This window comes from Podarcis muralis, chromosome 5 (assembly GCF_964188315.1).
Source record: "Podarcis muralis chromosome 5, rPodMur119.hap1.1, whole genome shotgun sequence".
Lineage (NCBI taxonomy): Eukaryota > Metazoa > Chordata > Lepidosauria > Squamata > Lacertidae > Podarcis > Podarcis muralis.
Window position 1 is genome coordinate 82167673 of NC_135659.1, and position 25287 is coordinate 82192959.

General features: G+C 42.1%; 1 protein-coding gene and 1 non-coding gene across 2 annotated transcripts in view; one reads left to right on the forward strand and one right to left on the reverse strand.

Annotated features, from left to right (window-relative positions):
- Window positions 1–5721: 5721 nt before the first annotated feature.
- B4GALT5 (beta-1,4-galactosyltransferase 5) overlaps window positions 5722–25287 on the reverse strand; it is a 54194-nt gene continuing 34628 nt past the window's right edge. Inside the window, exons 2-9 of the mRNA XM_028735166.2 lie at window positions 24906–25040; window positions 21014–21127; window positions 17345–17469; window positions 16113–16229; window positions 14142–14329; window positions 13825–13947; window positions 12264–12365; window positions 5722–8778 (exon numbers count right to left, since the gene is read on the reverse strand). Of these exons, the coding sequence (XP_028590999.1) occupies window positions 8631–8778; window positions 12264–12365; window positions 13825–13947; window positions 14142–14329; window positions 16113–16229; window positions 17345–17469; window positions 21014–21127; window positions 24906–25040 (1052 nt within the window). The 3' untranslated portion in view covers window positions 5722–8630. The remainder of the gene's footprint in view (window positions 8779–12263; window positions 12366–13824; window positions 13948–14141; window positions 14330–16112; window positions 16230–17344; window positions 17470–21013; window positions 21128–24905; window positions 25041–25287) is intronic.
- LOC144327890 (U2 spliceosomal RNA) lies at window positions 12689–12888 on the forward strand. Its single transcript, XR_013393065.1, has one exon. It is a non-coding gene; the product is annotated as a U2 spliceosomal RNA (small nuclear RNA).

The window sequence follows — 25287 nt, forward strand, 5'->3', positions numbered from 1 at the left end:
TGCACGTCGCACATGTGGAGTCAGGCCCCTCCCCTCCAATGTTGGGCGCAACTCAGTGCCTGTGTGTCATGAACTGGCAGGATTTTGGGGAGGAGGGAGAGGATGCTGGTGAGGGGTGCAGCTAGGAGTGGGTCACACAGGAGCAAGCTGGGGGTGGGGAATGAGAGGTTGGGGTAGCCAATACTCACAGGGTGACAGAGGAGGTTAAGGGGGGCAGGGACTAGAGCGCAGGAAGCCAGAGCAAGAGAGGCCCCCATCCCCACGAACATGGCAGGTCCTAAGGCGCAGGGGACAGTGGGTGGGGCAGTCCAGGAAGCAGAGGCAGGCCAGGGCTTGCAGCCTCATTCACTAGCTGGCCAGGTGGGGAAGGAGACATGGAATTTCTCAGCTGGAGCAAGCTGAGAGCAGGTGAGGGTTGCATGCCACATCAAGCCCAGATATTGAAAACAGAAGACACAGTAGAAGAAGGCAGCACAGCCCATGTTGAGGGACCTTGCCTGGGATTCTCCTTGGACCTTCATGGATTTCAACTTCGAGATTGAGCGCTGAACTTGTCTTACTTGGGCTGTTGCTGGACTGCATTTCCTGATCTTTGGACTTGGCTTGTGTGGACTGGCAAATCCACACTTGGAACTCTGCTGTGTGGATTGCCTTCTGGACGTGGAGCTTCGTCTTGGCGCACTGTTGGCCAGGGGATCAGGACACTGTGCCACCTTGGAAGTTTCAAAATGGAAAAAAAGTAGAAATAATAAAGTAAAAGCGGGGGGGGGGGGGACGTCCTGTGAAAATCTAGACCTTGCCTGGAGAGGATGGGAGAAGAAAGAAGCTCAAGGAACTGTCACCCAGCAGGAGTTAAGGACAATAAGCAATGAAACACCCAGTGTCTGTGAAGTCAACTCTTTATTCAAAGAAACTAAGACAGCACAGACCAAGTGATCACAGCAACTATTCTCAGTAGGTCTTGCCTCAACGAGGCAGTTGCAAGGACTGAAGGTCCACACTTTCCCACTGCTCTCTAAGTGTCCTCCCCCAGTTCCTTCCTCAGCAGCCTAATATAATAAAAACATCAAACATTACAGTCTTCCCTATGTTGTAACACTCTGTAAGGTAGGCGTGTATTGTTAGGTGTGCATTACATATAAACTCCTAGTAGCTTAGTGCAAGATGACCCAAAGAACTGACAATAGGAATGAGATTTGTACTGCAGGTTTTCCTGCTCCTCTCCTTTACGTCACACTGGTATTTTCCAATCACCAGTGATATGCTGTGGTTGAAAGGCCACCTGGGGTTTTCCATCTACCCATGCCATTCATTCTGAGTCACCTTGCCCTGCCTCACAAATGCCGGTTAGCTCAGTTAAGCTTTAGCTGTAACTGAATTAGTCATCGGCAACGATGCTCCACCTACTTCTGTCCGTTCTGGAGTGACACCGCAAGTCTAGTTGCAGAGAGATGAAAAGAGGGAAAAGAAAGCGAGTGCAGTTGTGACATCAGTTCTCAAGAATTTCTCAGCTTATACAGAGAAAGTGATTTCAAAACCAGAGACCAAGTAAAACATGCAGATGTTCACTAAGTGTGGGAGTAAAAAAAAATGTGTGCAGGTAGGTTTCACTGGGTGGCAAAACTGAAATCATTTTCCGCTTGCAGGAGTGTTTCACTCGTGCAGGCAAGAGAACATGCTCAGCATCAGTACAGCAAACTCAGATATGGCTCTAAGTTGAAAATAGCCATTCAGTCTGTTGTGTTTGGTTCTTGTGCTTTAACAACTGGTCATATGAAATAAAATAGGGCACAGATAGGGACCCTGTGGTCCTTCAGTCATTGTTGGACTGCTACTCCCATCATCCTGGACCATTAGCTATGCTGGCTGGGGCTAGTGAGAACTGGAAGTTCAGCATCATTGAAGGGACCACAAATTCCCTACTCGTGACCGAGGATATAGGAATGTAGGAGTTGGCTTGCTGAGATGGCAAACACACTGTACTGTACCTTTAAAACACATTCAAAACAAAACACATCCCACAAAGAATTATGGGAGCTGTAGTTTAAACTATCATGCCCAGAATACTTTGAGGGAAAGAATGTGTTTTAAAGGTACAGTGTGTGCGCAGCCAGAGTCAGGCCATTGGTCCATAGAGCTGGCTATTATCTACCCATGCAGACTGAGAATGGCTCTTCTGAGTTCTTCCAAGAGGAAATGCCAACCAGGGATAGAATCCGAGGGTTTTTTGGCATCCAATAGAGGCTCCCAACAGACAAGTCAATGGGGAATATATTGAAAATGAATATATTACCACGGAACCCTTTTCTATAGCAGGATACTGGAGCATATGCCAAGCCTGTCTTCCACTGAGAAACTCCTCACATTTTGAAGGAACCTTGTGGTTTGCAGGAACAGTTTGAAAACAAATAGTGTAGCCGTTCGTCTGGAATGCTGGTTTCCGAAGCTTAATTTCACTAAGCCCAGCTGCCTTTGCAGAAGAACCACTTGTGCTTTCAAAAGCTGGAGTGGTGGAATTAAATGCCGTCGGGACACACTGCACATCTTAAAAGTTATTTCTGCTATATAGTTGTTAAAGGCAAAAGAGCCACCTTAGCCAGTACTTTATCCACCCCACTGCAGAAATGATAAGGTAGGAAAAGGCTAGGCTGGCCCTAGCAAACATAGTTCTATCCTGAGTAATCCAGATTGTTTCACAACAGGTGGAGGAAGAGGGTGCAGCTGCTTGTATTCAGTAACTTACTAATTAACGAAGCCAGTTTTAGCCACTTGTTCATACATATCAATAAATAACTTCCTGCATTAATGCCATTTTGAACCACAACCCACGAGCAGCAGCTTAAACTCCTTCTACACCCGTTATTATATGGAACAGCAGCAACAACAGACCAACAGCCCATCGTGCCTAACCAAGATCAAATATATCAGGATGCATGGCATTGAACACAGCATGACAGAAGCCTGCTCCAAGGATCTTACAATCTAAAATGGAATACAGGAGAAATTAAGAGAAGGGTAAACAGAAAATATGCCATTGCTTCACCTACACACACTTAGGTCTAGATGTTGCAGACTAAGTTATAGTAGGTTATGGGCCTACTGTGTCCTATATGGACCTATAGGTCCCACCGTTCCTAACCACTGGCCAGTCCCACCATCTGGAGGGCACCAAAAGTAGGAAAGGTGCCATCACACAGGTGTTCTGGAAATACTTGGAAATAAAGGTCAGCAAGGCAGAAACCCTCCAGAGCAGGAAACCCTCCAATAAGTTGGAGGAGGAAAGTTCATAGATAGGGGTGTATTGAAATATAAGAGCAAAGAGAAAAGGGGGCAAGTCCCAGGGAGTGAGCTTTGAAGATAATGACAAGGAGTTTGTGCCTGGAACCAGGAGCTGATGGGAAACCAATGTCAGAATTTAAGAGATCCACCATATTATCAGAGATGAAATGTAGGTGGTTAGTTGGGCTCCAGGCAGAATGCCGGATAAAATTCTGGGTTCCAAAGTGAGACAATGGAAAAACAAAGAGAGCAAGGCCGCAGCAGCAGTCTATGTCATGGACCAGAGTTTTTGCCAAAGGGACAGAAAGTGTCGTTTCTTCCTTCAGAATATTTGAAAAATACATTACTGAAAATCCAAGAACAAAAGTACAGAGTCCAATATTAAAGCCAAGTCTGTGTGCTTGTTCAAAATGTGTGAAGAATGCAAAGGCATGGATGGAATAATGAGAAGCTTGGTTATGGGCATGCCAAGTTTGAGATGATGGCAAAGCAGCCAAACAGAGGCATCAGGGAGGGCATCTGAAGATGCAGGACTGGCTGAGGATGGGATTACTCTCATTCGGGGTGTGGGGCATGAAGAGTACCAAGTGTCATCTGTGCATAGGCAATACTGAACGCCAGGGGATTTGGTGAACTCACCCAGGGACCATGTGTAGAATGTGAAGGGCAGATTCCCAAGGGACCCCAAGTGCAGAAAGAGAAAGGTGTGGAAGACCTTCCACCTATGGAAAAACTGAACTGTCCCATTCAGCTAGGCTGGTGCTTCTACAGGGAGATCAGGCAACTATTAAGCATCTCCAAAATCCATCCAGCAACAAAAACATTTACCTTTATCAGACTCAAGAAACTAGAGAATACAAGCAGCAGATCACCATGCTTTGAAGAAGAGAAGCTGCCAAGTATTTATCTAGGCCTCTCTTACTTTGTCATGTTGCCACACTGCCAGTGATAAGCAGAAACCACAAAGAGCTTAAGTAGGCATTCATTCATTCATTCATTAGCGTACAAAAAACTTATTTTTCTAACTCCCAGATTTTTGTTGCTAATCACATTGGGGAGGCTATGAGACCTCCCTTTTGCTGATGCAGATATATAATTGGATAGAGCTAATATTGCTCTAATAAAGTCATAGCCTCTGTTAAAGATTAAGTACTGGCCAGACTCAAAAGGCTATTCCTTTCAAGGAATATGATTCCTACAAAACATTTGAGTATCACCAGCTAAAGAAAAAGGATGTGATAGAAACAGGCACTTCCTCTGCAAGTTACCAGAGCCTAATTATACCCATATCACAGGATAATCTGATTAGTTAAACTCCTGAGCATTAAACAGAATCTAGCCTGTTCCCTTGACTCCTTTATCATTTCTGAGGACTGAACAAGAGCTTCTACGTGAATAACCACATTTCTGATTTGTGTTTCAGGCTTTGGCCATTTTCAAGGTGCCCTATAATTTTCACAACAGATATCGAATACAGAGGTAATTTTAGATTGCTAGTTTAGAGATGGAAATATCCCTTCTACTGCCAATGATCAAGCGGTAAATAGTTTTGAGAAAACACGTTATAGTTCAGTACTTTATTTTTGCCATGTGCCAAAAGGACTTGAGCAAAGGGAGGCTTTAGCAGTTTGATAGGAAAAATCTCCTCCTGAACAAAAGCTGGTGTGTGTTTTCAGGACAATGCTACATACCAGGTTCAACATTAGTTTCTCTCTACATCCATTTTCAAGGGGCCTGGAAAAGATGCAAGCTGTATCGCAATAAAGTCTCTCTTGAACACTGAGATGTCACAATAAAATGTAGCATGTGCATTAGCTTAATTCCATGAAGGCTGAAAAGCAGCTCAGCCTCTGTAAGAGATTGGTCTGGGTTTAATGAAACTATTGTATCGGAGGTTTCTGTAACATTGTGATTTACTGCTATTTTAAAAAGCTTTGGAGATAGTAGCTCATGTTACTGTATTTGACATGGGCAAATGTTAAGGTTAGTTTTGATGGTCTAGATTTGATGGTCTGAAAGTCACTGTATCATGAATTTAAGGCAGCACTTTGTTAAGTAACCCACAGAAGAATCATGTATTTCCCAAAAGAGATTCTGGAATTATAAGAACAACGAACACTTGGCTCGCGATCCTGGAGAAAATTACCCAGGCCACTTCTCTGAACAATAAGGGACAGTGAGAGTGTGCACATGTTCTTTCTAACAGAAACAGGTTGACCGTCTTCAGTGATTATAATGTTCAAAGTTCAGATACTATCTCATGGAATGTAATGCGGGGGTGGGGGTGGAGAAGACTGAAAAAAGTTGACTTTTAAAAAATAGCTATCTGGCAAGTTGTTTCAACTAAACTGTACGTTTAAGGCTTGTCTGTGGTTTGTGCTACATAGAACCTGCAGGTTAAACATTGTTTTGATAAATAATGTGACATCAATAGTCTCTTGGTTCTTGAATATGTATTCTTTTTACTGAAAAAATCATTCATAAATTAACATACAAAAATGTACAAACACATGGGTAAATAAATGTAATGACACAAAGGATTGCTTTGCTGAAAATTGTGTGTGTTTTAAAACACTATAGATTTCAGTGCAAAAATGTACCCCTGGCACCTCATAGAAAACATAAGAGCAAGCTCAAACAATAGGATGGAAGGAAGCTACATGTTGTTCAATGCTACCTTTTCCGAGCAGGTGTTTGGAAATGCATGGTGGTTGCTCAGCTGGTAAACTCTTTCAAGAAGAGGAGCTGTTTTTTGTTTTTACAAAATGTAGTGGCTTTAAAACAAATGTTTTAGCAAATAAAGACCCACATGGCTCATACAAAAAATAATAATAACACGCATTTTTATCATAGTGTTCTGCCCCCAGCAGTGTTAGCCAACCGTGCTGATGGAGATGGGGAGCACTGGCCTTGTTGAAATTTCAGCTGCCAAAGTATGTACAGTTTTTAAAATGATTTTCTTTTACACTATAACATCACATGCGCTTGACATTTATGTTTTCAACAATTACATTTACTATATAGTATTTGACTTAGCTGATAAGAATAACAGTGCACATTTCAAAGATATTCCACATTTTAAAAGAGGAAAATAAAACAACTTGATTGGAAAGAACAAAATAAACCAAAAGCCATTGATTAAGGAGTAAAACTGACCCTTTCATGCTAATCTTTAATGCCTTTCTGAGCAGAGGTAATTCCTTTTCTTGTTCAAGAATAGGGGTTCTAGAGGGATGGCAATCTACTCAAAAGCTTGAGGATTTGAAATGCCACACAGACCAATATCTATTCGGGTGTATGTAGATGTGATGGTGAATTCAGACAATTTGAAAATACATTCCTCAACTGAAGCACCATTGAATAAAGATGTTGTTTTCTATTAGTTTTCTAGATTAAAAAAAAAAAGACAAGCAAGAAAAGGGTATGTGTCTTATCCACATCTGAAAAAAGTCAAAATTTAGAAGTCTTTATTGCTATATGTGCCATAAAAAAATAAAAAGACACGCAAATCCTTACCTCTGCAGCAGCCATGAAGGGTTCCCCTTATGAAATATTTTAAAGCACACTTACCAGCATTCTCAAGAGCAGACTTGCTGCCTTTCATATGGGCTGATAAGACAGACACAAACACACGTGCGAGCGCGAGCGCACACGCACACACACACACACACACACACACACACACACTTTCATAACTTTTGAGACGTAAGAAAATAGGCTTGGTCAGTCACACCCACAACAAATGTATATGGGGATCATACATCCACCGAACCAAAAAAACTAAGTGTAAACTATGCAAGTTAAACAAATTGAAGGCAACAATGCAATAAAAGAAATTAAAGTACTTCTCAGGCTAAGTACTCACAATCTGCGTCTATAAATATATATTAGAGCAATCCAAGAAGACATTTACCAGGGCTATAAGCTCTAGTAAAAAAAAAAAAAGTTTGTACATACAGTATGAACAGGTGGATTAGTTTTTGAAAAATGAAACAAAAAAGGCACAAATCTAAGATGCCCATTTAAACAAAAACCAGATCTGTGAAACTGAATGGAGGATATGGACCAAGCACTTGTGTCACAGAGACTCACATTCTGCCCCCCTGAACTAATCTCAATGCCCTTCATTCTTTTAATTATGATTTGGAGTCTGGATATATTTATCCCAGTATTTGTACTTGTGCAACACCTTCTCAGTTACTGTAATAACCAAGAGTTCTAACCTACAATTTTAACCTAGATTAGTTCAGTGTACAGTTTCATTTACACAATAAATATATCAAAATACTATAACTTCCCCACGCCCAAAGTTCAATTACAGGAATCACTGTAGACTTTGCAAACTTAGTCTGAACCAAAAATGTGTGGATATGAGGGGTGAGTGACAACCTACAACTTTTTGGAGAACCTGTCCCTTGCAAAGGCGAAGCTGATTTAGAAGCATTTCTTTCTGTGTTTAGCTTCCACTATGAGATATATGGCAGAATGTGATCAATCAGCATAAAATTTTGAAAGGCTATCCGACCACAAAATGCACGAGACTGGTCTTTGTTCATTAATGAGTGGAATCCCTATTTCCAAAGTCAGATTCCACCCCCCAAATAAGCACTGCTATGGCTTCCATTTGTTAAGCTTCATAACCTACTGGCAGAGTCCCAAACCTGCAAACAGACAGGTAAGAAGCTCTGAAGAAAATTACTCACATGAATGTCATCTGATGTTCTGAAGTGTTTGCACAGGTGGGGGCTTACATAAATTATCTTATGTTGTAAACCTTCAGCTTCAGTTCGGGATCATAAAATAGTTATATAAAAAAGCAATTTCTACAAGCTTATTTACACCTGCACTTCTTTAAGAAGTGATTCTGTTGTGTGTGTATGTATATATATTTATATACAGTATATAGTCTTCAAGCAGTTCAGTTAAAAAAAAACCAATAGAAACACAAATGTAGAAGAATGATATCATTGTTAAGTAGCAGTTCATCTCCCATTAGGGTCATTGCCTCCAGATAAGCTTCTGGCACCCAAAGTCAAGAAGCCAATGGCGTCCTTTTTAGCCAAACTGGTTTGATGAACAGGAAAGCACATTCAGTCACAGTTTGGTATTGAAGATTAAGGAGATGGAATGCTGGAACAAAAGCAGCAGGTCACATCACTGTTCTTTAAAAAGAGAAATCAAAAAGCAAGTGAAGTCCAAGCTCGCTGCACAGTCTTGAGTGAGTTTATAATCTGACGATCTGTGTGCGTGGAGTATTATTCTTCAAAATTACTGTGATCCTTCATTAGACACAAGATTTTTCTTGTCCAAGAGATACCTACAAAATAATATGTTTTCTTCTTTTCATCTTCTCAGTATTCATTCACCAGAGCCAGCTCTGGCGTCAGGTTGACAGTTATGTTTTTATACAAGGCGTCATATGTAACATTTGGAAAGTAGTTCAAGTTATTGAGGCCATCTAATTCTTGCCTCTCTTTGGACTTCCTCAGCAGTGCATACCTATTGGAATAAAAAGTTGGGAGACGTTAAGGTAAATATTCAAAATTGAAGAGAGAAATTAGTGTATTTCTACTAACAGGATGCTTAGTATGATAGACTTCTGTCCCTAAACATATTAAAACCATTCAGAAAGTAATGATCATAAGTAGGAGACTGGGATTTCAAAAAGCACACTGAGAAATATTTTTAATTTGCAATTAGAATGGCATCAGACATATTGTGGCATGAAATGCAACATAATTTTTTTTCAAGCCTAACCTCCTAAAAAAATCTATTCTGCTTTCCATTTTTCTATATTGTGTACAGGGCTGCCACAAATACCAGGCCCAGAGCCCTATGTTCTTAGCTTTCATTTAGAAAAAGTAAGTCAATCTGACATACCTAAAGAAAGTTATAAAACAGTGCAGAGATACATCTCTAAGGCTTTGACCTCAGCAGGCAGCACTATTTCTAAAGACAGTAAAAATACTTCATCGCTGTTGTTAAGCAATCAGATGAAAGAATGTTGACCACCCCTACCTAGGACTTGTGATTGAATGATTTGGCTGCGCTCCTCCAAACACCTCTTTGAACCATGCTGCAGATTTGTTAATTGGGGCAAATCCTCATGAGAGTTTAATATAGCCTGGGGCTGTTTTCAAGGCCAGGGCTTAGCTCTGAAATCATGTGCAGAGGGGCCACTCTCCAATGGGCTTCCTATAGGCATCATGGTGAGAAACAGGAACTTGAACTAGATAGGCTTCTGGACTGATCCAACTGAACTTCAGTGACACTCTGTCCCATATATTTGGAGTTAGAGAGGAAAGGCTGCTAAGTTGAGGGACATTACCTGTAGGAGGTTTAATTCATGGCTACTCTGATTTTAAATGCTACAAACAATCTCTGCCTGCCAGCTGCAGCAGCGGAATGAAAGCTGGGAAGTTAAGTGAAATAATGCATCAAATGGCTCATCAAGGCAAAGGAGAGATTGGAAAACAGCCCAGAACATGCACTGCAGACTCATTCTATGCTTGAGTGTGCAGTTAATTTAGAGACCATGCTGCAATACACATACAATATGTGTGTGTGCTTTATGCAGGGCTACCCTTTTATCTGGTCTGGAACCTGCAAGAAGTGCAGAATGCAATGGACACGCCTACACACAGGAGCAGGTTACCAACAACATGCCACTCATTTGCTGAAAGAACTGTACTAGTTGCCTATTTGCTACCAGGTCAAGATTCTTGTGTTAATTCACATAGCCATTAAAAAAACAAAACAAAAAAACCTTAGGCCCCAAGTACAGGCAACTGCCCATTTACTCAGGAGTTGCATTCCGAGGAACCACATGTTTCTGCAAGATGTAAGCCCCCCCTCCCCTGCCAAAAATGTTGGGTGTGTCAGTGGTTGTACATGTGTCAATCACACACCAATGGGAAGCTGCCTGTACCTTAAGGACTTCCCGATCCCTTACACTCCATCTCTATCACAGAGATCTTCTGTTAGGACACATTTGGTTGTCCCCCATCGTCCTTACGTCCAGCCAGCCTTCACCAGGGACTGAGCCTTTCGTGTGGCAGGCTCTGCCCTTTGGAACTCCTTGCCAATGGTCTGGCAGATGCAGTGGCGTAGCGTGGGGGGTGCAGGGGGGGCCGGCCGCACCGGGCGCAACATCTGGGGTTAGGGCAAATCCACAAGTTAGGGGGCGCAAATCCACGGGTTAGGGGGCGCAAATTACTTGCCTTGCCCCGGGTGCTGACAACCCACGCTACGCCACTGGGCAGATGTCATTCCTATTTTGGAACTTGAAGTTTTTACCTTGAATTGTGTTTTTATTGTAATTTTTGTTAGGAAACTGGCATTTATTATTCAAATAAATAAATTACACACACACACAAACTGTGTAACACTTGGAAATTTCCTGTTTACTTCTTTATCACAATTTCTGTTATTTAATAGCAATTGGCATTATCCTGCAAGAATAGCCACTACTGACAAAGTTGCCAACTCATCCTCAGCGTCTTTTTCTTAAAGCAAATGTACAAAATATCTAGCTGCCTGTTTGGGGAAAGTAGTGGGGAAAGCCTCATTCAAGTGGAGAATACTGAACTCATCAAGTTATTTACATTTAAGTGCTTGGATCGCTTTTAGATTTCTGAATGTCATGGTTCAAAATAAAGTAGCAGAAGCATGTTTTAGAATAAAATAGGAGAAACATATTTCACAAGTGCAAGCATTAGTAAATCCTCATTTGTGGCAAGCCTTGCTAAGGCAGAGAAAACCATATAAGCCTCTCTCAAGCATTTTAATGGCTGCTGGGTATGCCCCTGATTGTACCCATGAAGCTGCCTTGTACAGAATCGGACCATTGGTCCATCTAGCTTAATACTGTCTATACCAACTGGCAGCAGCTCTCCAGGGTTTCAGACAATGGGTGTCTCCCTGACCTACACGGAGATGCTGGGGATTGAACATTATACGTCTACATGCAAATCAGATGCTCCATTGAGCTATTACCCTTCAATATAAATTAGTCTGGGTCAGCTTCTTCTGCCCAAGTCCCATGCAATGAATATGTATAGCAAAATAATGGCATAGCTATATTTCATTGAGGCGTGGGGAAAAAATCACGTGGATTGTCCCTGATCAGAAGTTGCATTTTATACATGCACAGCTGAAATTAATTTTATTGTAGCTGGCATACTGACGTTTCTGGTGATGTTACAGGGCTGGCTGAGCACTGCACAAGAATCCAGAATCTTCACTCTTGGTAATCCAATTGAAATATTGGGCCAGTTTAGGCAAGGGCTGAGCAAGGTATTTTTATTCTATTTACATTAATTTACATTAATCAGGGAAGTTTTTAATATGTGACATTTTAGTGTATCTTTCATCTTTGTTGGAAGCCGCCCAGAGTGGCTGGGGAAACCCAGCCAGATGGGCGGGGTACAAATAATAAATTATTATATTATTATTATTAAATTATTATAATTGGGCAACCAATGTGATTTCTGGAATTGAGACACAAGGAAATTGTATATGAATGTCTGGGTTGGTAGGTTTGATCCAGCACAACGAAAGTTCTTAGTACCACTACATATATTTCTGTGCTAGACATAACACGTCAGCTATATGCTAAAATCATCTGCATCTCTCAGGATGGCTAAGCATAGATTCAAATGCTAAGGAATCACAGAGGTGCAAGCCAATATAATCTGTAACACCAGACAACGAAGCTTCAGATCCACATACATTTCTGAAGAAGTGTGATTATACCAAGCTTAACTATGATGCTGGAGAATGATGTTGAAGAATGTAAGCAACAACACCCCATATATGGTTTAAAGTATCACACTAGAAGCTTTTAAGTCACTTGACTCCACCCTTAGTTTTTAAGGTGGCAGAGTTTTAGTGTTTGAGATCAGACAGGTTAGCAACAGACACATGCCTGAAGTGCTAGGAAATCTGTACTCTCATGTGTAATTCTCTGATAAAATTTGACTTGCCTTCCTAAGAACTGCACTTCTCCTCTGTGATGATGAGGAATAGACTTGTATTTCCCTGTATCTCCTTCTGGCCGAGTCACCAAGTAGCCTGCATAGTGCACTCTGGAGGGGAATGAGGAAAGAGAAAAACTTTTTAGCATTTTTGACTTCAACATTTGCCAGGACTGCATGATCTGAGCAATAACCCCCACAATATGGTTTGGAGGTTCTAGCAGGGGAGCGCAGCTATCGTATACCCTTGACCAAAGAACGGTACACTCCTTCTATCTGGGATGGTCGTCCTCTTCCACCGAGCGCGCAGCTTCGGGAGGGACGCACATGGAGCGGTGAGGGAGGAAGGGGACACCCGCCTAGCCAGCCAGATCAGCCGAATCAACCCTGGCGATCAATGGGGTGACAGATGTCACTGCCAGATCGCCCTCACATCCGCTTCTCGGCCTTTTGGCTAAGATCAAGTGTAGTATATGGTTTGTAAGCTAGTGCTCCTGACAATCTTATGATCATATTTATACCATGTGTAGGTCAAACGCTTAACTGAACATCATACTTTAGTTAGGAAATACAATGGGCAACTGGGGGGCGGGGGAGAGAAGCAAGCATTTGACCCTGAGACAGAGCAATCCACCACCCCATCCAGAACTGCTTAGTAAAGAAAACCCATCCCACAGGACATAAAAATGCTATAGATCCTGGAAGATCTTCCTTAAAAGTCATGCAGAGGGGGGTGGGAGTTGTCTAAATGTTACTCTGAAAGACTGGAAGTCACAGGCACATGGCCAATTACACAGAAGGGAAATGGGCAATGCCTATGGGCAGCTTATACTGCCAAGATAGGTGTGTGTCCCAGAAGAAGTGTTTGTTGTTGTTGTTTAGTCGTGTCCGACTCTTCGTGACCCCATGGACCAGAGCACGCCAGGCCCTCCTGTCTTCCACTGCCTCCCGCAGTTTGGTCAGACTCATGTTACTAGCTTCGAGAACACCGTCCAACCATCTCGTCCTCTGTCGTCCCCTTCTCCTTGTGCCCTCCATCTTTCCCAACATCAGGGTCTTTTCCAGGGAGTCTTCTCTTCTCATGAGGTGGCCAAAGTATTAGCGCCTCAGCTTCACGATCTGTCCTTCCAGTGAGCACTCAGGGCTGATCTCCTTCAGAATGGAGAGGTTTGATCTTCTTGCAGTCCATGGGACTCTCAAGAGTCTCCTCCAGCACCATAATTCAAAAGCATCAATTCTTCAGCGATCAGCCTTCTTGATGGTCAAGCTCTCACTTCCATACATCACTACTGGGAAAACCATGGCTTTAACTATACGGACCTTTGTTGGTAAGGTAATGTCTCTCCTTTTTTTTTTTTCCTGCTTTTTTTTCTGAAGAAGTGTTACCAATCTTCAAACATTCCAAAGCTAAGCCAGCCCTAACCCCCATGCCACAATATTTTATATATATTTTATATCATAATTCTTGTTATTCATCTGGCACAGTGGGAATTGGATAGTTTATGGGGGAGTCATAACACAATTAGAACTTGCATGTAATGCAATCCCACCTATTTTGCATGCAATTTACCTGTTCCAAAGGTCATCATCTTCTCCACCCCAGCCCCAGAAGGCATTTGGAAAGCCATTGATTTTTTTAAACTGTTCCACTGTTAAGCCACTCACTCCTCCAAAGAACTCATTGTAAGGGAGGCTGTATAAAAAGAAGTTTCAGTCAAGGTTACAATGAACAGAACTTAATACAGGTAAAAACAAATTTGGCTTCCTTTTCATTGCCTGTCATAAATAGCACTTTTCTAGGATGCAAACTGACACAGAAGTGTCTGCCTCTGCTTACTTTAAACCATTTTAACTTGAAAAGTAAAGCACGTGATTGTAGTTACTTACAGATACATATATTTATCCAGCTTTGCTGCAAAGTGTCTTGGCATCTGCCCACATCCATAATAGTTACGGTCATTTTCAGGTATATGGTCCACATCATGGAAGATTAAACAATCCCAGTCCAAGTCCTTCATTGCTTCCCGAAAGCCAACATTGAAGAGCATGGCGCGGTTAAAGGGTTGGTTACCAGCCTGAGAGAGAATCCCAACAAATTAATTGCATGTGTTCATTCATTTGTTTACAACACTAGAGATGGAGAATTCTGGTTCACATTTAAGTGCTGACCTAATTCATATCACTTAGTATAACACATGGATCAGAATGCAGATTTTGCACTTCTCAAAATTTTGCAACAGTTTTCAGCTCAAAAAAAATTTGAAACATGTAAAAAAAAAGGTGGGTGTTTTGGGATAAAATTAGAAATGTGTATATTGAGATAAATATATTTAAATATATTGCAAAAGAATACACATTTATGTATTTAATACAATTTTAAATACGTATTTTTCTTTTCTTTTTTAAATCACAGATAATGCAAAAACTGAACAGACTTCTACATGTACATGTGTGAAATCGACATTGACTGGGAAAAAACCTGATGTGTCCATCCCTACCAGGAACTTTAGGGATGCAAATCCTATGTTGTACCACTCAGCTATATCTCATTAATTGCCAATGTGAGGACTACAGCTAATTGGCAGAGTTCATGCTTTACAAGATTTCAGGTTCAATCCCAATCATCTCCAGTCAATAGAAATTCAGGGACTAGGTAAATACTTCTGACTGAGATCCTGGAAATCTGCTGCACACTAGGACAATGTTGAGCTAAATAAACCAACCATGTGGAGCAGGCTGACAGAAAATGTTGTTAGAAAAACACAATGAGTAGCTAGGGATAAGTAACTGTCTCTCTTTTTCATAGAATACCTGCTTAGAACTAATTTCAGGAAAGACCTGAAGAAAAATACAATCTAAATCAAGGCAGAAACATATTTAGAAGGTATACAAAAGATGTAAGGGCTTTTGGAATTAACTTGCAACACTGCTTGAACGGGTTAGGTTTCTTCTAGATCCCATTTGCCCAATACTACACAGACTGGCCAGTTTGGATTTGTGGCCTGGTCATTTTCCGCAGCCTGGGGGCTAGAAGCTCTACATGTCTCATAAATACACTACAGATATATATACTGACCTTCTAACAGTTAATTACCTCCCAGATTGGATGAACAACTAGAGTAACTGCAATTTACTTCAGCTTGACAATTACTTCGACAATTTTCTTCCTTTTCTTGCCTCCCCAATAAATTCTGCTTGCTACATAAACATAGGGCAATTTATCACACTTGCCTTTTTCAGTCGCATAGGCTATGAACTACTAGTGCCAAGCCCTGAGGAGTTCACATGCACCTTTAAGGGCAGCATGGCAAATAAAAAATAGTTACGATATGGTATCTCGGTTACTTGCAGAGAGTTTAGTTATAGGAGCATTTCACTGCTGCACAGCAATTTAATATGAAAAGTTCATTTCAAAACCAAGGCCAAAATCAGCAATATCAGCTAAAAAGAACTTATGGGATGATTACATCAGCTTTCAGAGCAAAGTGTGACACCAGAAAATAATTTAAGTTTAATGGTAAATGTTTGGAGAGGTTTCATAAAAACCTGCTGGATTGATTACAGGGTAAAGTGAAGTAGTATTTGGGTCCCAACTGCTGATCACAGAAAGAGGACATTCACTACCACACTGGGAAAGCTAACATGGCATGCATTTTGGCATCACTAACTGCAAGCACATTCTGGGCACATTTTAGGGATTTAATACAGTATGCAAGAGCCCTATGGAAAGCACAGTTTACTGTCTTTCTCTCAACGCGTATTTCGGAAAGAAAACCATTACTAGGTAATCTTATTTCAATGTATGTTCTTCTGAAGCGAAATTAGATTGTGGGCAACAATACACACAAACTAACTTACTTGCTCAATAACATAAAATGCAAACTGTAAACGTTGGTGTTGCAGCATTGGAATAAGGTGTCTAAACAGGACTGGCAGATGCTCATAACGGTTACGGAATGGGATAAGGATTGCCACCTAGAGACAAAAAAAATGACCATTAGTTCTTTCTAGATCTTGGAAGCAACCTAAACTTTATCAGTTCACAGGCTAGCAGCACAAAACACCAAGGACATGTAAATCAAATGGATACAATCTTCAATAATAAAATCTTCAAGAATGGGCAACTGGCTAAACTATCCTCATCCCTTGAGAATTTGAACCAGGATTTCATAATCCTTCTAGTGTTTTAAAGCCTGCTGCAATGCAAACTTTTGTTATGTACAGTGGTACCTCTGGATACGAATGGGATCCGTTCCGGAGCCCCGTTCGCATCCAGAAGCAAACGTAACTAATGATAGCATGTCTGCGCACGCGTGTGTTGCTTTTCGCCGCTTCTGCGCATGACGTCATTTTGAGCGTCTGCGTATGTGGCGAAACCCGGAAGTAACACGCTCCATTACTTCTGGGTTGCCGTGGAACGCAACTTGAACGCGTTCAACCCAAAGCGCATTCAACCCGAGGTATGACTGTACTCAAGAGTTACAAACAGGGATTTCAGAATATTAAAGACATGACCAGACAGCTCCATGTTAGGGAGCAGGATGGTCTGAACCAATTTAATTCTTTTACACAACAACAGAAAGCTTCAGCTGCCACAGGTACACACTTAACAACATAGACCAGGCAAGACTGTGCAATTCGTATAGCCTGAGGAAGAGAAAGTTTGTATGGGTGTGCACCCACCAGAATATCTGTAGCTGTGGAAAGCAGTCCTTTCTAAACTGATTTCTTCTTCAGGACTAAATTAGATGTGTTAAAAAGGAGGCTCTTTTCCCCATCCCCAGTTACTATAATGGGGAATGTAAAATGGCTACAACTTTTTTTCTTTTCACAGAAGTGGATTAAATGTGCAAGCTCAACAGTCCCTCCAGAGTGCATTAAGCCTCCCAAACTGGGGGCAGATACATCTGAGGGATTTTGTGCAGGCACTTTGGAAGTTTGTTTCTTTAAAAAAACAAAGGGGAAAGTATTTTTCATTTTCTGCAGGAATTGGATGTAAGTTAGCTATGCAAGCCTATTATTTTCCTTACGGTATAATAATACTATTGTTTGGGAAAGATAAGCTTCAGCTTTCCCTGTCTTTAGATTACCTTCCAACGAGGCAAACAGTCTTTAGGCTTCCAGTGGCCTCCTAGTTTGATAGCAGGGTCTTGAGAGAAGAGTTGGTGGATCTCTTCCATACTGATTTCACTCATATTTACATCAATAGGGCCCTCTGCGTACATAGTTAAAAAGCAGGTTATGAGAAAAAACAAGTACAGCTCTGATTGAGAATATGCATTTACAATTCTTGAATTTCTTTACCTCATCCTATTGCTGCACAATTCAACTCTTACATTTTCATAACTCCCAGTATGACAAAAGCAATTGATTTCTATATATATATGGGATTATAATTGATTTTGAGGTGTGCTTAATATGTTTTGTAGAACGTTGACTTCTCATATTAAAGGAATGATGCAGCTGAAGTTCAACACTTTGAATCAGGGGCCAGCAAACCTTTTCAGCAGGGGGCCAGTCCACTGTCCCTCAGACCTTGTCGGGGGTCGGACTATTTTTTTTGGGGGGGGGGTGGGGGATAAACGAATTTCTATGCCCCACAAATAACCCAGAGAACCATTTTAAATAAAAGCACACATTCTACTCATGTAAAAACACCAGGCAGGCCCCACAGATAACCCAGAGATGCATTTTAAATAAAAGGATACATTCTACACATGTAAAAACACGCTGATTTCCGGACCGTCCGCAGGCCAGATTTAGAAGGCGATTGGGCCGGATCTGCCCCCCCCCCCCCCGGCCTTAGTTTCCCTACCCATGCTTTGAATTCAAGCTTCATTGAATTCAACTGTAAAGTGTTAAGCAGATAGACTGTCTCATCAGGTTTAGGGTAACAATATGGGAGGCTGTAAAAAAATGTGCACTTATCATGGTTACAATCTTTATCCCTCTCATGGCTTGTTCGTATGTTTTAAACAGATTTTATATATGTATATAGTTTAAATTCTATCTCTGTTTAATTGTATTTTAATGATATATTTTTCTGTTTTTAGCTGTACTTGTTTTTATCTGTAAGCCACCTTGAATCTCATTAGGGAAAAAGGTAGGGTAATAATATTATTATTATTATTAATAATAGCTTGCATTTAAAGTTTTTAAGAGACTCACACAGCAAATGTTCCATGTGGTATCTAGCCTGGTCCTTCAACATAATTATCTGAGTTCATGTTTGAATCTGAGTATTTTAAGACCAAATTGAGAATTCTTGAAGAACAATGAAGACTTCAAATACACCATGAAAACAAAGAGTACCTCCTACTTACTCATCCAACTGGCTCTGAAGCCCATAAGGATGATAATAATAATAATAATAATAATTTATTATTTATACCCCGCCCATCTGGCTGGGCCTCCCCAGCCACTCTGGGCGGCTTCCATAAAAACCAAAAATACAGTAAAATCACATGTTAAAAACTTCCCTGAACAGGGCTGCCTTAAGATGTCTTCTGAATATTAGGTAGTTGTTTATCGCTTTGACATCTGCTGGAAGGGCGTTCCACAGGGCGGGCGCCACTACCGAGAAGGCCCTCTGCCTGGTTCCCTGTAGCTTTGCTTCTCGCAATGAGGGAACCGCCAGAAGGCCCTCGGCGCTGGACCTCAGCGTCCGGGCAGAATGATGGGGGTGGAGACGCTCCTTCAGGTATACTGGACCGAGGCCGTTTAGGGCTTTAAAGGTCAGCACCAACACTTTGAATTGTGCTCGGAAACGTACTGGGAGCCAATGCAGGTTTTTCAAGACCGGTGTTATATGGTCTCGGCGGCCGCCCCCAGTCACCAGTCTAGCTGCCGCATTCTGGATTAATTGTAGTTTCCGAGTCACCTTCAAAGGTAGCCCCACGTAGAGTGCATTGCAGTAGTCCAAGCGGGAGATAACCAGAGCATGCACCACTCTGGCGAGACAGTCCGCAGGCAGATAGGGTCTCAGCCTACGTACCAGATGGAGCTGGTAAACAGCTGCCCTGGACACAGATTTGACCTGTGCCTCCATGGACAGCTGTGAGTCCAAAATGACTCCCAGGCTGCGCACCTGGTCCTTCAGGGGCACAGTTACCCCATTCAGGACCAGGGAATCCTCCACACCTGCCCGCCTCCTGTCCCCCAAAAACAGTACTTCTGTCTTGTCAGGATTCAATCTCAATCTGTTAGCCGCCATCCATCCTCCAACCGCCTCCAGACACTCACGCAGGACCTTCACCGCCTTCACTGGTTCTGATTTAAAAGAGAGGTAGAGCTGGGTATCATCGGCATACTGATGAACACCCAGCCCAAACCTCCTGATGATCTCTCCCAGTGGCTGCATGTAAATGTTGAAAAGCATGGGGGAGAGGACAGAACCCTGAGGCACCCCACAAGTGAGGGCCCAGGGGTCTGAACACTCATCCCCCACCACCACTTTCTGAACACGGCCCAGGAGGAAGGAGCGGAACCACTGTATGACAGTGCCCCCAGCTCCCAGCCCCTCAAGACGGTCCAGAAGGATGTTATGGTCGATGGTATCAAACGCCGCTGAGAGATCCAGCAGAACTAGGAAACAGCTCTCACCTTTGTCCCTAGCCCGCCGGAGATCATCAACCAGTGCGACCAAGGCAGTTTCAGTCCCATGATGAGGCCTGAATCCTGACTGGAAGGGATCCAAATGGTCCGCTTCTTCCAGGCGTGCCTGGAGTTGTTCAGCAACCACTCGCTCAATCACCTTGCCCAAGAATGGAAGATTTGAGACTGGGCGATAATTGGCCATCGTGGCCGCATCTAAAGATGGTTTTTTAAGAAGCGGTTTAATAACCGCCTCTTTCAGCGGGTCTGGGAAGGCTCCCTCACGGAGGGAAGCATTCACCACTCCACGAAGCCCATCGCCCAGTCCTTCCCGGCTAGCTTTTATAAGCCAGGATGGGCAAGGATCCAGGAGGCAGGTGGTTGGCTTCACTCGTCCAAGCAGCCTGTCCACATCCTCGGAGGTAACAGGTTGGAATTGATCCCACACAACTTGACTAGACAGGACTCTAGCACTCTCCCGCCCTGGCTCTGCTCCCACGGTGGAGTCTACTTCTTCCCAAATCTGAGCGATTTTATCTGCAAAAAACTTTGCAAAATCATTGCAGGAGATCATGTGGCCCATAATGAGCCCAGATGTCGCAGGTGGTTCCGCTAAATTGTGAACCACCTGAAAAAGTCTCCTGCTGCTGTTTTCTGCAGATGCAATAGAGGCGGCGAAGAAGGTCTTCTTCGCCGTCGCTATCGCCACTTGGTAGGCTCGACGTTGAGCTCTAACCTGTGTCCGGTCAGATTCGGAATGGGTTATCCGCCACCGGCGCTCTAGCCGTCTCAATGATTGTTTCATTGCCCTCAGATCCGTGGAGAACCACGGGGCTCTCCGGGCTCCATGCAATCGGAGAGGGCGCTTTGGAGCCAAACAGTCAATAGCCCTGGTTAACTCCGCATTCCAGCGGGCCACCAGGGAATCGGCTGAAAGGCCATCAACATGGGATAAAGCATCCCCTACCACTCTCTGGAAACCATTTGGATCCATTAAGTGGCGGGGGCGGACCATCCGAATTGGTCCCACCTCCCTGCAGAGGGGATGGGTCGCAGAGAAGTCCAGTTGCACCAGGAAGTGATCTGACCATCTGATGAGGGGCTACGAAATGAAAGGAGTGATGAGAAAGTAAGGCAAATTGTTCTGCAAGTCCTTCGGTACTTACTCATAGAAGGGAGTCTTTCAGGGCAGGTATGGTTTGGAAAGTATGTAAAGTCTTCAGGAAGAAAAGTTGTTGTTTGCAGAAATGTTTCACTGTGGTTCAAATCAAGAGGATAATCTGGGAGGTGGGAGGAGAGAAAAGAAGAGTGCTATTTAGGCTATTAACTTTGCAGTCTCTTTTATTCATCAACAATATCTGCTGCTAACCACAACATTTAGAGCAGGGGTGAGCAAACCTTTTCAGCAGGGGGCCAGTCCACCGTCCCTCAGACCTTGTGGGGGGCCATACTATATTTTTCTTGGGGAGGGGGGGAATGAACAAATTCCTATGCCCCACAAACAACCCAGAGATGCATTTTAAATAAAAGGACACATTCTACTCATGTAAAAACACGCTGATTCCAGGACCATCTGCAGGCTGGATTGAGAAGGCGATTGGGCCACATCTGGCCCCCGGGACTTAGTTTGCCTACCCATGATTTAGAGTATTTCACTGCTTCACCATCAAGTGCTATACAACACAAATAAGCATGTTCCTAGCATTTCATTCTATATTAAGCAATAAAACTATGGAATTATTAATGGGTTACAAATCTATAAAGCAACTAAGGCACTGCTGACAGTGTTTTCCCAGAGAAGCCATACAGTTCTCTAATACATTTGAAAAATTCCAGCCACTCATTCTAAGGTTTGTCATGCTGCATCTCTCATTTTGTACAACCTCAGTGCCTTGAAAGATAAGTTATTAATTTGAAAAAATGTGATGCACAGAGTAAATTAATTCAACTATGTAATAACTGTTCTGGCTGTTATCCTTTGCCCAAATCTAATCTGGTCAGGTAGGCTTTGCTCCCCTAAACCAGACTCCTACAACTGCCTTGTTCCCTTCAACCACAAGAACCTACTAAGACACTTACAGACACCTAGCTCAAACAAAAAATTTGCTTTACAGGATGCTGCAGCTGAATCTTAAGCTGTGCAAATTCTATGCACAGTTATGGTATTCTTGGTTTAACAGGAATATGTCCCAAGGTTCTTCTGGGGACAATAGCACAGGTACAGCCTTGTGCCTCTCTGCCTAATCTTCTCCATCTATTTGGTTTTCCCCCCTAACTCCATCTCTGTCCAAGGGCTGTAAGTTATGCCTCCCCCCCAGTCAGTTGAACAATTCACAGAGCATTTTTTTAAAAAAATGAAATGTCAAGTCACAAGTGCTTATTTGCATTTTCAGGGAATAATTCACTAGCCCCAAGCTATCAAGTGAGTCAGTAGGGCCTGCAAAGTTAAGACAGAAAAGGTATTGCAATTATAGTCTAACATTAAAAATTACCCCTCCATCATTTCAACTCATGCCATAAAGATCAGCAATCATAAAGCTTATTGTATTGGAACATAATACAACAGAAGCTGACATGCAAATCAGCAATGACAATCCAGAGGACACCATTAGCATCTGGATGAGCCAGCTTATCATGCCTATTTGTTATAGTCATTGCCATATTTAAATAAACAATTTTCTATTAAAATCAGGCAAGTACATGTTGTATTTCTGCTTGCTTTGTTCTACTCGTCATGCTTTTCATGAATGTTACTATTTTAGTATAGCACAGGGTTCCCTGCTAACACACTGAAAAACGCTAGAGAGTTCAATAGTAGTACTACTAGCAGAAGCTTCATTTAATTACTGGGATCGTGCACAGAGCTGTTGCATTCAGTTTCTGCCTCCAGGTTTCCCATTGACATCTGACTGGCCATTGTGAGAACATGATACTAGACTAGACAGGGTCTTTGGCCTGATCTGGCAGGGTTCTTATGATCTTTCCATAAATAAGATAAACCTTCACTCCACTCATACTGCAATTCTACCAAAGTTTTAGCTTGTTTGTCTTTTCTCCACAGGTGAAAAGAGAAAACTACTGAAAGGTATGTGGATTATTCAAATGTAGCTGAATGACAGTTCCTCCCAAAATACAACATCAATAGTGCATCCTAGGACCAAAGAACCCTTGGACCAACTGCCTGGATTGCATGCCAGGTTTCATAACTTCCTCAAGCCATCTAAAAATAGCATTAGGAAAATGAGACAACTGGCATTTACAAAGATGACTGGCTTAGTTGTGTAATCTAAAAAACTGTGACAGATGTATAAGGTTATTAAAGGTTCCTTCTTCCCATATGCATAGGGAAATCCATATCTTAGAGCTCCTCCTTCATTTATCCTCCCAGAAAGAGAAAATCTGCAGTAGTTTCCACCTCTTGGGTGTGGTAGTTAAATGGAAATTAAAATGACATTATTATTGCCAAACAATACTGAACAAATGAGACCAAGTTGATTTTGCAACCAACTGTGATTCAAGGGTTGTGTGTCAGCCCAAAATGATGACAATTTCTCTGAATGTATGCTTGATGGTTTGGGGTTCAATATAACACTAACAGAAGACAGGAGTGCCTGGCGTGCTCTGGTCCATGGGGTCACGAAGAGTCGGACACGACTAAACCTAATTCCAGCTCAGAGTATTTGAACAGCCTAGAACTTTGAACAAATAGACATGTAAGGTAAACAGAATTTTCTGGTTGTATATTTGCTTTGCTTTTTGCATCATCATCATCATTTAGTGCAGAAACAATGAGCCTACTTCTCCCCATACTTGCTCAATGTTCTGGGAATGTAGTGAAACTAGATGGCTTTTCCTAGGTTTCAGAATGAGTCAAACTAACAGGTCTCCAATGAGTTTTTGGCCTAAAGGTAAGGTAGGCTATACCTTCTTGTAGATAATGAGCACTCAAGTTGAGATACTGTTATTTAACTGACTACAGGCATCCTTCTAAGGGTCCACAAATGGAGCCCAGGTCCAGAAAAGAAACTATTGAGTTTGTTCCCACAGCTAGACTGGCTTGTTCTGTCTACGGTACTTAAGGAGCATGGGAAGCGCACCATGGGAAGTACTGAGAAGCATACACAAGCATGAGGCTGGTTCATATAAAACCATGTTTGTTCTGTACTATAACTTAATATGATGTGTAAACAAGGCTAATGTGTTGTCCACTTTAGCTCATTCAGTGTGAACTGTTCATATAGAAATGAGCAGTGATCAGAAATGTTATTTGGCTATGTATTTGAGACAGAAGAGTGTCAACTGTGTCATCAGCAGGCAAAATCACTGGGCAGTGGGCTACTGGTAAGACTACTAAGTGACTTGGGTAACCATCCAGAAGATGGAATAAACTGCAGAATCACTTCTGGGTCTTTTTCATAGAAACACAGGAAGCTGCCTTATACTAGGCCAGACTATTGGTCCATCTTGCTCAGTACTGTCTACATTGACTGGCAGCAGCTCTCCGGGGTTTCAGGTAGGTAATCTTTGCCAGCCCTGCCTGGTGATGCCAGGGATTGAACCTGGGACATTCTGTGTACCCTAGGCAAAACATTTGAAAATAGCCCTCTGACAGATCTAATGTATTAAATAGATGCCCAGCTGAGAAGAGAGCTATAATGCGCAGCTGAACTACTGGCACCATATGTGATTTCATTCAACATAGGGAATAGGCATTTTATTCAGGTCATAGTAGAAACAGTGTTAGTTAAGTGAAGTGTGTTATATATTAGTAACAGCCCCGTAATCGAATCAGAGTAAAGCTTGTAAGGTTAAAATTCAAGTCAGGAACTTAGATGATTACTATCTGAGATATTCAAATAGAAAACAAGGTACTTCAGTATCCTTATAAATGCCACTATCATACACTGGTTCCACTGGAAATCTCAATGCGACAGCTTTCAGTCTACTGTGTCTAAAGGTTGTTCAATGCTTCTTGGGATAAGGTCAGACAAAGGGAAGTTCCCCACTCCTACCTGAGATGGTCTTTTTTACCTTATGACAAAGGTTTAGTAAACATACCTGAGTCATTCCCACTGCTGTTCCTCTTGGCATAGGCACTGCGGACCACCTGTTCATAAACCTGAGCTCCTATTGTTCTCATGTTTTCACGAATCATGATGCCTTGGGCTTGCATCATGAAGAGGTAGGTGTTCACTGCAAGAAAAACGAAGGTTAAATTAGTCACAGCCTTTTTACAGGAAGAAGACAAGTTCTAAAATCTTTTAAAAATTATTTCTTTGCCAATGGTCACTACAGAATGTGTCTTATGTATATTGCTTCTCAATTGCTGTGTATTTTAGATGTATGATATATACAGGTTTTTGTTTTGTTTTTGCTTAAACTCACATGCACTGGAACAGGTTTGTGTGCTTTGAGGTGAAGAAATTTAATAAAATTAGTG